Source organism: Parasteatoda tepidariorum, chromosome 6, assembly GCF_982258835.1.
Source record: "Parasteatoda tepidariorum strain Cologne lab strain chromosome 6, Ptep-v5.0, whole genome shotgun sequence".
NCBI lineage: Eukaryota > Metazoa > Arthropoda > Arachnida > Araneae > Theridiidae > Parasteatoda > Parasteatoda tepidariorum.
Genome location: NC_141760.1, coordinates 97,744,327 through 97,756,698, shown reverse-complemented (window position 1 = coordinate 97,756,698; position 12,372 = coordinate 97,744,327). Strand labels below are relative to the sequence as shown.

General features: G+C 30.9%; 1 protein-coding gene across 1 annotated transcript; it reads left to right on the top strand.

Annotated features, from left to right (window-relative positions):
- Positions 1–10,431: 10,431 nt before the first annotated feature.
- LOC107453391 (glycogen synthase kinase-3-like) lies at positions 10,432–11,948 on the top strand. Its single transcript, XM_016070211.3, has 2 exons — positions 10,432–10,832; positions 11,714–11,948. Exons 1-2 carry the CDS (start codon positions 10,432–10,434, stop codon positions 11,946–11,948), a joined length of 636 nt encoding a protein of 211 aa, XP_015925697.3.
- Positions 11,949–12,372: the final 424 nt, after the last annotated feature.

Below are 12,372 nucleotides of genomic sequence, written 5' to 3'. Positions count from 1 at the left end.
TGGCTCTTTTATTTAAATATTTAGAAATTTTTACTGGTAAATACTGTCAAATGAATTTTTTATTTAACTGAAATAGAACTAATGTTGATTTAAAAAATCATTTTATTCCAATCCTCTTACTTATAGAATTGCAGAGATTCAGACAAGAAATAAAGGGCACGAATTGTTCACCACCAACCATTCAACCCACCCTTACAGGGCTCTTTACCTTAATCAAAATATTTTGAAATTTTACCTGGTAGTTTCCGTCATTTGAATTTTTTATTTATCTGAAATAATTTCGTTTGAAGATTGACTAATCCTTTTATTTATAAGAATTACAAAGATTTCAGACAAGAATAGTAGTAGAATATTCTTCACTGACCAACCACACCACCCGCCCCTCTAGTTTTTTTTTACCTTTATAGAAAATATTTAGAAATTTTTTACTGGTAGTTTTATTCAGATGAAATACCTTTAAGTTAAATTGCATAAAACATCTGGGCACCTGAGGCGACTTGCGGCCTTTTTCCCTTTCATCTTTAGCTTCATCTTCATGGTGCTTCGTTGAGGTTGTTACTTACTTTATTTATAAAAATTGGGCATCTGGGCTGTGCAGAAAGCTCATATCCCATACGTCATGTAATGTTACCGAAAAGTTATAATAAAGAACAGTTTGAGTTCAGCAGTCTATGGGGTGGCTGGTACCTGATGAGGTTGTGGAATACAAATGAAGTAAAGGAGTATCAGACGAAATACCATTTATTGGGTTCTACCCTTTATAAAAATGTTCAGAAATTTTTATTGGTAGTTACTATCGAAGAAATTTTTTTTATTTATCTGAAGTGGATCTAATCTTGATTGAAGAATTGATTGATTTACTCCAATCATTTCACTTATAACACACAAGAAAAATGAATCGGGGTTTTTTCCCCTTTTTAAAAATATTTAGAAATTTTTATTGGTAGTTTCATTCAGATTAAATACTCTTCATTGTAGTGAAACTGGGTGTCTGAGGCCTTGCGGCCCTTTTCCTTAAAAACATTTCGAAATTTTTATTGGTAGTTGCGGTCAAAGAATTTTTTATTTATTTTGATTAGAGAGTCAATTTCAATCCAATCATTTTACTAACAGAACTACAAAAAATGGGTCGTTCTTCACCAACCAGCCCGCCCTCTTACCGTGGCCTCTTTACCTTTATAAAAATTTTCAGAAATTTTGCTGGTAGTTCCAATCAGATGAAATAACATTTATCCCGTCCTTTCCTTTATAAAACTTTTATTGGTAGTTATTGTCAAATACATTTTTTATTTATCTGAAATAGAATCAATTTATTCTGATCATTTTACTTACAGAACTTAAAGAAAAATTATATAGGAGTTCTTCCTTAAGCTTGCCACTTACTTACTTACTTTATTTACAACTAGGAGGCTTCGCCCCCTGCTCGCTGGCGCTTGCCAACCCCGAAACAGCTTTCGCAGTTCATTTCGGATTGCTTCGCACTCCGATGCTCGCTCATTGGATACGTTCTTAATGTCTAGCTTTTGTATACTTTTTGAATACTGAAGTTCCGAAAACTTTTCACTGTAGAAAATTCTAAGCCTGTGCATTTCAATATTAATTTAAAATTGAAAACAGTTCGCATATTTTTCTTAATCATACTATTCTAAATTTCAGTTGTTGAGAAAAGTAACTGTTGTAGGTTTTGTTTTAAAGTCTTTCCCACCAGAGGGCTAAGACCATGTGTTGTAAAACAACATGAAATAGTACTGAACGCCGGATGTAAAGCATCGGCTTCGATGAAGATAATTTTGTGAGAATTTTTTAGATAATTTATGCGAGAATTCACCCGATATGATGCTCTCTACGTGCTCTTGCGCGCCGAAACCTATCTATTAAAACGTATTAGTGTTTTATATAATATAGATTAGCCATATGATGCTCATTACGTGCTCTTGCGCGCCGAAGCCTATCAATTAAAAATGAAAACTGTTGCCAACGCGAGAAAAGAAATATCATCGGTTTTATTGATGCATACGTACGTATTAGCGTTTTATATAATACTAGTGGGCTGCGCCCCCTGCTCGCTAACGCTCGCCAACCCCCGAAAATTGCTACGCAATGTTATATGGTTTGCTCCGCAAACCAAGCTCGCATCGTTCGCTACTAACTTAGGTACATTGCAAATGCACAAAATTCTAAGAATTCAAAACAATCATTCAAATCCATATAACAACTTTTTTTTCTAAAAAAAATTACATCTTTTTAGTAAGTACTGAGTCCTTAAAATAAATTTGAATTCAAATAAATGACATGTAATTCGCTAAATCTATTAGAAATGTGCTATAGTATAAAATCTTAAGATAAAATTTCTAAAACTGATATCTCTTTAAAAAGATTAAAATTTCGGCTATAATTGAGTCTATTAAAAATTTAAATAAGTGAATTGGGTATAATATGAAAAAAACACGACTACTTCAATTTAGTAGGAACAACATATGACGCAATGCTAAACGGATGGAATTTAGTTGTTGTTTATTTAGTTATTGTTATTAGTAGTTGTTGTTATTTGTTTTAGTTGTTGTTGTTTATTTAGTTGTATTTAGTTTCAATAACTTTTCTTTATAATGCAATAAAATCTGGCGAGTAGCTATTTAAACGATTGAACACTTCGTTTGTTTATTTGTGGCTTGAAGTTAGGCTCGCAGAAAATGCCGTTCATGGGTTAAATTTAGTAGGAACAACACAACCTGTGACGTAGGCTATAGTATACCCAATTGCAATGGAAAAACCTGCATAAACAAATAAATTCTAGTAAAGCAAATAAATTCGTGATATAAATCAAAAATTGTCAAATAAATTCGTAATACATAAATTCGTGAAAAAAAAAAACGCTTTCGACAAAAAACCAAAATAGAGATCTATCGACAAAGACTTCTGCCTAGCTTATGCTCTCCCTGGTTATTTCAGTTTCCGTTTTTAAAAGCGCTATATGTTGAGCCATCTTAGCTAGATTTGGCATGTGACATTTTTAGCGGTAATCATTGGTCTATTTTCTATCGTTGCCATTCGGGGAGTTGTAATGAGGCTTTTTTTTTATCGCCGTGTAAGAGAAATATATATATAGATAGATAATTGGCCACCTGAGCCGCATAGCGACCCCTATCCCATACATCTAGAAATTTACAAAAAATTTATAGTAAAAACATTTTGAATTTAGCAGTCTGTGTGGTAGATAGTATAGGAAAACAAGCACTTTGCTTGAATAAATATAACAATTGAAAGAATATCTGATTCATCGAATCTAACTTGACGTAGTAATGTAGACATGAGTTGACTTATATAAATATTGACACATATTTCACTAATTAAATTTCAATATTTAAACTGACACATGTTTAAATATGACATAGATTGAAAGTTTAATATTCAGAGTTCAATGTTGATATAAAAAGTAGAAGTCCTGAATTGAAATGAAAACATCGCTGCAGTGAGGTCTCCCCTAGGATCCTCTGTAAAAGACAAAGCACTTATGTGATACAAGTTTGTGTGCTACCTCGAGCTTACCACTAGTCCTAGTGTTTTGATTTTATTGGGCACCTGGGCCGCGAAGCGGCCCCTATCCCATTCATCTGGAAATTTATAACAGTTTTGGTTGAGCAATGATGTGAGCAGGCAATGGAGTTGCTTTTATGAATGTTTCAAGCTCTTTGCTTGAATAACTAAAAGGAATCAAAAATAAATTGAGCAGCTTGCTCTAAACTGTGTTTGTTTGATTTTGGAGTTGTTCAGAATTGTATCAGCATGAGTAAACGTTATTTTCAGAAAAGTTGATGAAATTATTTGTTTTGATAGTTATGATATGAGGCGTCGGAGGTGAAATGTGCAGCTATTGGTCTGTAGTTTTTATCTTTGATATAATTTTCAAATTTAAAGATTTCATTAAAATTTGCTGTTTTACATTCTATGGCTTTATCGAAAAAATCTGCATTTAGCTTGTATATATGCTGTGATAGAGTTGGTATTTTGAGATCTGCATGTATATTGGTATTCCGGATGAACCATCTTGCACAGGTTATTTTTCTAAGGATCTTGTTTTGGCATTGGTTTAATTTCTTCAGTAGATGTTGAGGTATCGTTGTCCAGGCAGGTGAGGCATAGGTAAGTATTGGGCGGATCATTGCTGTATATAGTAGCTTCTTTAGTTTAAGTGACATATTCTGATTATATATTAATGGTTGTATGGCTATTATTGCTGCATTTGCTTTATCTATTGTGCTTTTGATGTGATCATTCCAGGTGAGTTTGCTATTGATTATAAGGCCAAGATAATTTGCTTTTTTAACTATTGGTATTGGTATGTTGAACATTTTTGGTTGAAGTTGTGGAAGTATTTTAATTCTTCTTTTTTGTATAATTAATATTTGTGATTTTCCAGCATTTACTGCAGTTTTCCATTTTAAGCACCAGTCTTCTATTTCGTCTATATGGTCTTGTAGTTTTTGAAGAGCATGATTTGGGTTTCTGGATTTAATAATAATACCGGTATCGTCTGCGTAATAGGCTGTTATGCTGTTATAATCGGCTTTGTTTATAGGGAAATCATAAGTGTATAATATGTATAATATCGGTCCCAGAATGCTGCCCTGTGGTACTCCGGCTGTGATGTTTCTCTTTGTGGATTTTTTGTTTTTGATGGTGATTTGAAATGTTCTATTAGAAAGATAGCAGGATAGGAGTTTGATTATGCCGGGTGGAAAATTCAGCTGTATGAGTTTATATATTGTACCAGTGTGCCATACTTTATCAAATGCTTTGGATATGTCAATCATCAGGAAGGCTATTGTTTCTTTATTTATGATTGCTCTGCCAGTATAGTCTATTATTCGGAGTAACTGTTTGGTGGTATCTAGTTTTTGTCGGAATCCATACTGTTCGTCGGGGAGGGCTGTAAGAAGTGGTTTTATTCTATTGTAGATGATTTTTTCGTATATTTTTCCAAGTATGTTAAGTAGACTGATTGGGCGATAACTCTCAGGGCAGCTTGGGTTCTTATTTTTCTTGAGAAATAGAATGACTGATGCGTTTTTCCAGATTTGTGGGTAGTAATTATGAGCAAGGCAGACATATCGAGCTTACCACAAACCTTTTATTTATTTTTATAAATATATTTAGAAATTTCTACTGGTAGGTTCTGTCAAATGAATTTTTTGTTTATCTGAAGTTTTCTTAATTGATCTTATGCATATTGATCTTATAGTCTTATAATAGTAATAAAAAAATTAATAGTAAAAATAATAGTAAATTAATGATAAAATTAATAGTAATGAAATATTTAAGAAATGCCTTCGTTTCAGTATCGTCAACTTGAACACCTTTATTGGGGATATGCAGAAAAATGAAACAGAAATTAAATAAAAAATAATAATTTTTTTAATGTTGGGCACTTGGAACTATTGTCCATCGGCCACAGAAAGTGCCAGAACTGCTAACTCTCTTTTCGTTACACAGTGGGCACCTGTGGCTGAGCCACGGCGGTGGAGCAGCGTCGCCCACGTCACACTGCCACAACCCGTTTATAGGGCGGGTCACATTCACACACAAAGGAGAAAGGACATAGAATACAGATAGAGAGAAAGAAACAGCCATGCCTTGCCCGGGATTCGAACCCAGAACCTTTCTGATGCAAGGACAGTTCCCTGCCCCCTACATAGGTGTAGGTCGGCATATAAAATAAAATAAGAATCTAACGTTTCTGTTTCATTTAATTCCAAATATTTATAGCTACCACTAATTTTTTATTTCTCTGAATTGTAATGCCTACTCGAACTTAACTGTGTAAAAAAAAATATCTATATTTTTTTTCTCTAAGAATTATTACGTTCTTCGACGCGGTTGTATGTGTTGCTCATTTAACGAGCGGAATTTTCAATGGAGAAGTGCAAAGTGGTTATGACAACTTGAATAAGTGGAAGAGAAAAAAAAAGATAAGCTTGAACAATTTTTTTTTCATTAATTAAAAGTTCTTTTACACTTAAATTATTTCTAATTTAATGCTTAAATAATAATATCTCACTTAATAACAAATTAGAATGCTATTCCTCAAATAACTGGGTTTACCCACTTTCGGAACAATTTAAAAATGAAAATTTTTAATTTTAGTAAATGTGGCTCATCATTCGAATCTGATTTGAGCCAGATTTTTTCAGCTAATGTGAAAAATTTTACGACTGATTCTGAATAATACATTTAAGACAACTCAATGCCTGAGAATACCTTTTGATAAAAACCGAATTTAATACTCTTAAATTCTTCTTAACAGCTTTATTGCTCGTGTTTTTCGTGCATATAAAAAACAGTTTAATACATTTTAGGCTAAATATTGAAATATTATGAAGTATTATATATATTATGTGGTATTATTTTCGCTGAAGTGTAGATAAATAAAATTACTTAAGACAGAACATTTTAGCTCATGAAAAAAATATTTTACTCGGAATTTTTTGGTAATAGTGCTTAAAATAATATTTTATTAACCATCAGCCAAACACTAATTATACATTTAGTATTATATTTATAAACACTATTACATTTATTTGAACACTAGTCACATCATTTGCAGAACTTGCATCTTTTATCCATCTTAACATGTGATTAATCTCAAATGGACTAATTATACATTTTCAAGAAGTTGAATTTGAGAGTTTCAAGTTAAAAGACAATGTAGTATAGAAGCATTTTCAACGGAAAGTGTTTACTCCAATTGAATTACTAATATTATATAGAGAACCTTTAAAAAAATAGTATAAAATAAAAGTCACAGTATTAAAAAATATTTATTGAAATGGTATCATTACGCACCTTTGGTCGAAAATTGGTTAGGTTTCCGGATACGGTTAGGTACGGATGTCACACTTATGTGTGACATGAAATGAATGAAAAATAATATGAAGCAAAATTCACAATTAAGAATAATGTAAAGTGCACAAGACATTTGTAATAACATAGCAAGGTACAGGAATAGCAAGTTCAATAAAAAACTGTTCTTGTAGAAATTATTTTTTTTCAATTAAAGTGAGAAAAAAAACTTTTTTTTTCAATAAAAAGAAATACATAAAAATTTTAACTATTGAAACAAGTTATAAAATATTTTATAATTACAATCTATAATACTAATTATCAAACTATTTGACGCATCTTTTCTAAGCACACCAAAATTAGAAAAGAACAATTGGAATTAAAAAAATTTATTGAATTGAACAAAAAGAACTAAGAAAATTAAAACAGCCGTACTTTTTTTCACTATATTATGAAATACAGTGTATTACGACCTAATTTAATAGTTAAAAAAATATGAACTGTTAGAAAATAATCAGACTCTTAATACACTTAAATAAACAAATCACTTTATTCATACAATTAAATGAAAAATCACATACTAATACGAATCACACATTGAATTACAGAATTACAAACACATTAATTTTTATAAAAGTAGTTTTATTCTGCATTAAACTATGATAAAATACATGAAAATATGTTTTTTAAAGTAAATGTGAAGAATTTAACTTTCTTGTACTGCACTAAATATAATTTGTTTAAATTCAAACTATTCTCATAATAGTTATTGCAAAAAAATTGAATTGGTCAAGTTCTATTTTGCTTTATAAATTTCTTCAGAACAAATTCCTTACCCTGATTATATGATGCACCTGATTCAAGGTTGGCACAAACTAGATTCAATAGAAAAGTTTTTGATCAAATTAAGTAACTCTTAAATTTTAAAAACACAATTAAAACAAAATACATGTAAATCTTAAAAACATAATGAGACTTTTAACATCTTTGTATATAAAATATGGAAAAGTTCAAAATGCGGGTCTCTCTTTTACAGATTAGAATTATCGTAGTGTAACACATAAATCAATAAATAAAAGCCTGTATTTTTCACTCTAAAATAACAATTTATAAAAAGTTGGTCACCACGAAATATCACAAATAAGAGTACACTTTAACATAATTTAAATTCACTGAAAAATATCCAAAAAAAAATTTATAAGGAATGAAACAAATCTTTTAAATCATATTTAAGTAAATTAAGTGAAAATGATGAGTCTGCATATTTAACAACTTTATATGGGACGTAAAACTAAAAGATTATAAATACAAATGCATTATGGCACATGTTAATAAATATAAGCCTGTATTTCATGCACGAACTCTTCAAAACATTTCGAGTGCATTTTTCTTAAGATAGTAAATAATACCCTGATGTCAAAAGGCCTTTTAGGGTTAATAATCCTAACTTCAGGTGAGTTATTCATTATCCCACCAGGATTCATTATCCAGGTTATAAAAACAAAGCTCTTCAGAGAGATGTAAGGCTGTGATATGCATTCATTACAAACCTCGTCAAAACAAATGAAATAGATAATGAACAGCCCTTGAATAGCCTTCATCTCTGAAATACTTTGCCATCCATAAAATTATTAGATTTAGTCATTATCCTTTTTTTTAAAATATTTTTTAAGATTTTACTATCACAGATGTTAACTATTCCTAATTCCCTATTTCATAAATTTTTTTTTCTGTATAAGTCTCATATTTTCGTTTAAAAAATGTTTTCTCATGTGTATAATGTTAGGGAAATTAATATTATTTCATCCATTCAGAGTCGCCATTTAAATTATAAAATTTTGCATCTAAATATTTATTTTATAGATTCGTTAGAGTTTATAGTTGAATTAACAAACTTCAAAAAAGAAGTTAAGTTATACAAATATCTTATAATATTGGTACTAAACAACTACATGATCTTCCGGCAGGCATTTCAAGCAAGAACTCTCAAAAGCATTTCGAGTGCAATTTTCTTACAAGATAGTAAGTAAGTAATACCCTAAAGTCAAAATGTCATTTAGGGTTAATAATCCGAATGTAATAATCCTAATCCTAACTTCAGGTGAGTTATTCATTATCCTTCCAGGATTCATTATCCAGGTTATAAAACAAATAACTTCAGAGAGATGTGAGGTTGTGGTTTGCATTCACTACAAACCTTGTCAAAACATGGGAAATAGACAATAAAGAACTTCGCTGCTTTCAATTAAATGCCTTTGGTATTCAATGAGGTGTTTAATTTTATACTTGACAGAAGCTGTCAATTGTATACCTAAGGTGTTTGACAAGTTTGTAATGAGTGCACGCTGTAACTTCATTTCTACCTGAAGTGTTTTGTTTTTACACCTATCGGAAGTTCTCAATTATTCACCTTAAGTATTATATTTTACACCTTAAGATATTATTTTCCAACCTAAAGAGTTTATTATATATTTTATTGAGATTGTTATATATCTACGAAAGATCAGGATGTAGTAGGTGTACGCCTTAACAACTTTTCTACCTGAGGTATTTTATTTTTACACTCATAAGATTCTAATTGTCAACTTTAGTTGGGGAATTGATATCCAAAAGTTTTAAATAATTAAAAGTTAAAAAATAACAAACCTCCTAAAGGTATAAAAGTAGAACACCTCAAGTATTTGTGAAGTAAAACAACTCAAATAACAACCTTTTCACGCATATCTCATTTTAATCTTAAAATACCTCGATTTTACATCAAAAACTCCTAATTTTTTTTCAAGCGCAGGCAGTTTCCATCTAATTCTTGTGTCCCATTTTAAAATGTAGTAAGAAATATAAGCAAACAGGTTTATTACAACCCCTGATACAAAATAAGTATTTGTAACCTAAGTTTTTTTTCCACTCCTGACAAATAAAAAGTTTTTTCATCTGTGTTTGCATTTTTCATTAACTGATTAACTTTAATTAACTCAATAGGATATTCAGGTTTTTAGGTATCCTTCCCATATATTGACACTTCCCATATATTGATACACATATATTATGGTTATTAAAGCATTTTAGTTTTTGGTTTGCCTTTTATAATAAAATTTCAACACTATAAAAGTTTCACTGAAAGTTTAATTTACTGTTTTTTAACAATGAGTTACATTTTTTTATTTTAAACAATGGAAAACACATTTAAATTTCGTTGTATGAAAAATTTAATTATTGCTTAACAATTAAAATACAAAAGTCAGTCTATGAACAATTAACTATATTCATTATTAAAAACTAAATTAAATACCTGGGAAATCATTTTTGACCATTCTAACTTGTGCTTTCAACACTGATTGTGCGTTTTAGAGTTCTTGCTTAACAGCAAATTGATTTTGGGATATTTTTCCTGCGTTTTGATAGAGTAGATTGAGAAATGAATGATCAAAGTGATCATGATTGGGATGAACAAGAACCCATCCCCCCTGATTTATCAGGAGAACATTACCAGCAGAACATTACCAGCAGAAAAGGGATGCCATGAGAATTTTAGAAGCCCACAACTTCATGTGCACCGAAAAGCTGGGGTCTGGCGCCTTTGGTGACGTATATAGAATGACGGAGTTCTGTGGCCAAGAAGTTGCCGTTAAGATTGTTTCCCTGGAAGTCATTAAGCAAAATGAGATTGAAATTTGGCCAAAAATGTCTCACCCAAATATCATCCCACTCCTACAATACTTTAGCTTCACTAACCCTGATGTAGGAGTTTTTGTAATGCCTATTTACAGGGACAATTTGCAAAATGCAGCTCTAGATGGGCAATTTTTGAGGCAATCAGGTGCCCTAGACTACCTCAAATTGTGGCTTAATGATAGCCTTTGTGGTCTAACCTATTTGCACTCTAATGAGGCATGCCACTTGGATATAAAGGCAGACAATATCTTGATTTCGCAAGATTATAGAGCTGTCATATGTGACTTCTCTTGTTTGGCGTGTGCGACAAAGGCAATACCAAGGTAGGCCATTTAGCATTTGTTTAATATTAGTCAAAGTGCATTGCTCAGTGCGTTTTCATTTGAGGATTAAATTCATTTTCCTGTTAATATTTTTTACTTACAACGTTTTCAAGTATAACTAAGATTATATTTAGCTTAGAATCTCTTAATTTCACTGCAAAGATTGGAAGAAGAAAGACGGTTTGGGTAAAAGTTTACAATCGGGGTCCTCACTTATATTCAGCGATTTGAAAAGAAGCAAATATATATGAAAATAAACTAAGAACCAATTACATAAAAAAAAAAAAAAGTTGTGGTAACCAGCAGGTGACGTCATTGGGTGCAAAGGCAACCAAGAATACGTGGTAACCAGAAACAGGTTGCAGCAAAACTGAACAAAAATTATCGCCAAATCAAAGAGTCCCCAATACTACATTCTTGACCATGCAGTAAGCAGGCGGAGGAGGAAATTTAAAGAGTAAATTAAAGCAGATTTAAGTGCCTCAAAAAAATTAAAAATTGAAATGCAGAAATTTTTTGGCAATTAGGGTGATTAAAATTAATAAGGTGGACAAGGAAACAGTGAACTGATATTAAAACCAAAAATGTTTTGTTAAGAATGAAATCGTTGAAATTTTCGACGTTTAAATGTAGTGTGTCATTTTTATATAAAGCTCAACTGAAAGACAGAATGATTCTTCTACAATGAAATACAAAATGCACATTATAAGCTGACAATTCTAAATTATGTTTAATTATTATAGCTCTTTAAAATCACATTGGGTAGTTTGTCACTTTGAAGATTATGATCTTTAATTTTCAAACATTTTCAAAATGGACACTATCCCGGTTTACCTTTGGTGGTTTGGAAAGTTTATAAATTAAAAATAATTTTTTTGCAGGGATGATCTTGAATTGCCGCTCATGTATAGACCTCCAGAAGCGTGCCCATCTTTTGAAAGTGGGACAGAAGTTGATGGCAAAGCTTTTGATATGTGGGCGTTTGGAATAATGGTTTTAGAGCTTCTCACCAATAAAGCTTTGGCCAGAGCAATAAACTGCGCCGGAAACTGGAATAGAGACATTTATCCTATCCTGTTCAACATTCTTCAGGTATATATGTATTTATATAGGTAGCTTATACTTAGGTAACAATATCCATTCCATCGAGTTTGTTTAAAAACTTTTTCAACTACAAATTGACAACCAAAATATATGGGGAAAATATATTACATCAATAGTAATAAAAATTTGATGTAAAAAATCAATAAACATATTTTAGTATAAAAATATATTTTTAAAATTTCTTCGTTTGAAATTTAAGATATAAGTAAATTTATGATGAGTTTATTTATAGTAGTGCACTAGTTTGATTGGACATTTAATATGAATTATCTGTCGTTATAAATATCGACAGATAATTCATATTAAATGTCCCCGAAGCCGCAAAAATTTAGCTTTTTAAGTAAAAACTTGGAATTCTGCAATAAATTCAAATTAATATATATTATTCTCTAATTTTTTTACTGTATATGTCATAAACAAATATGAGGAGATTGAA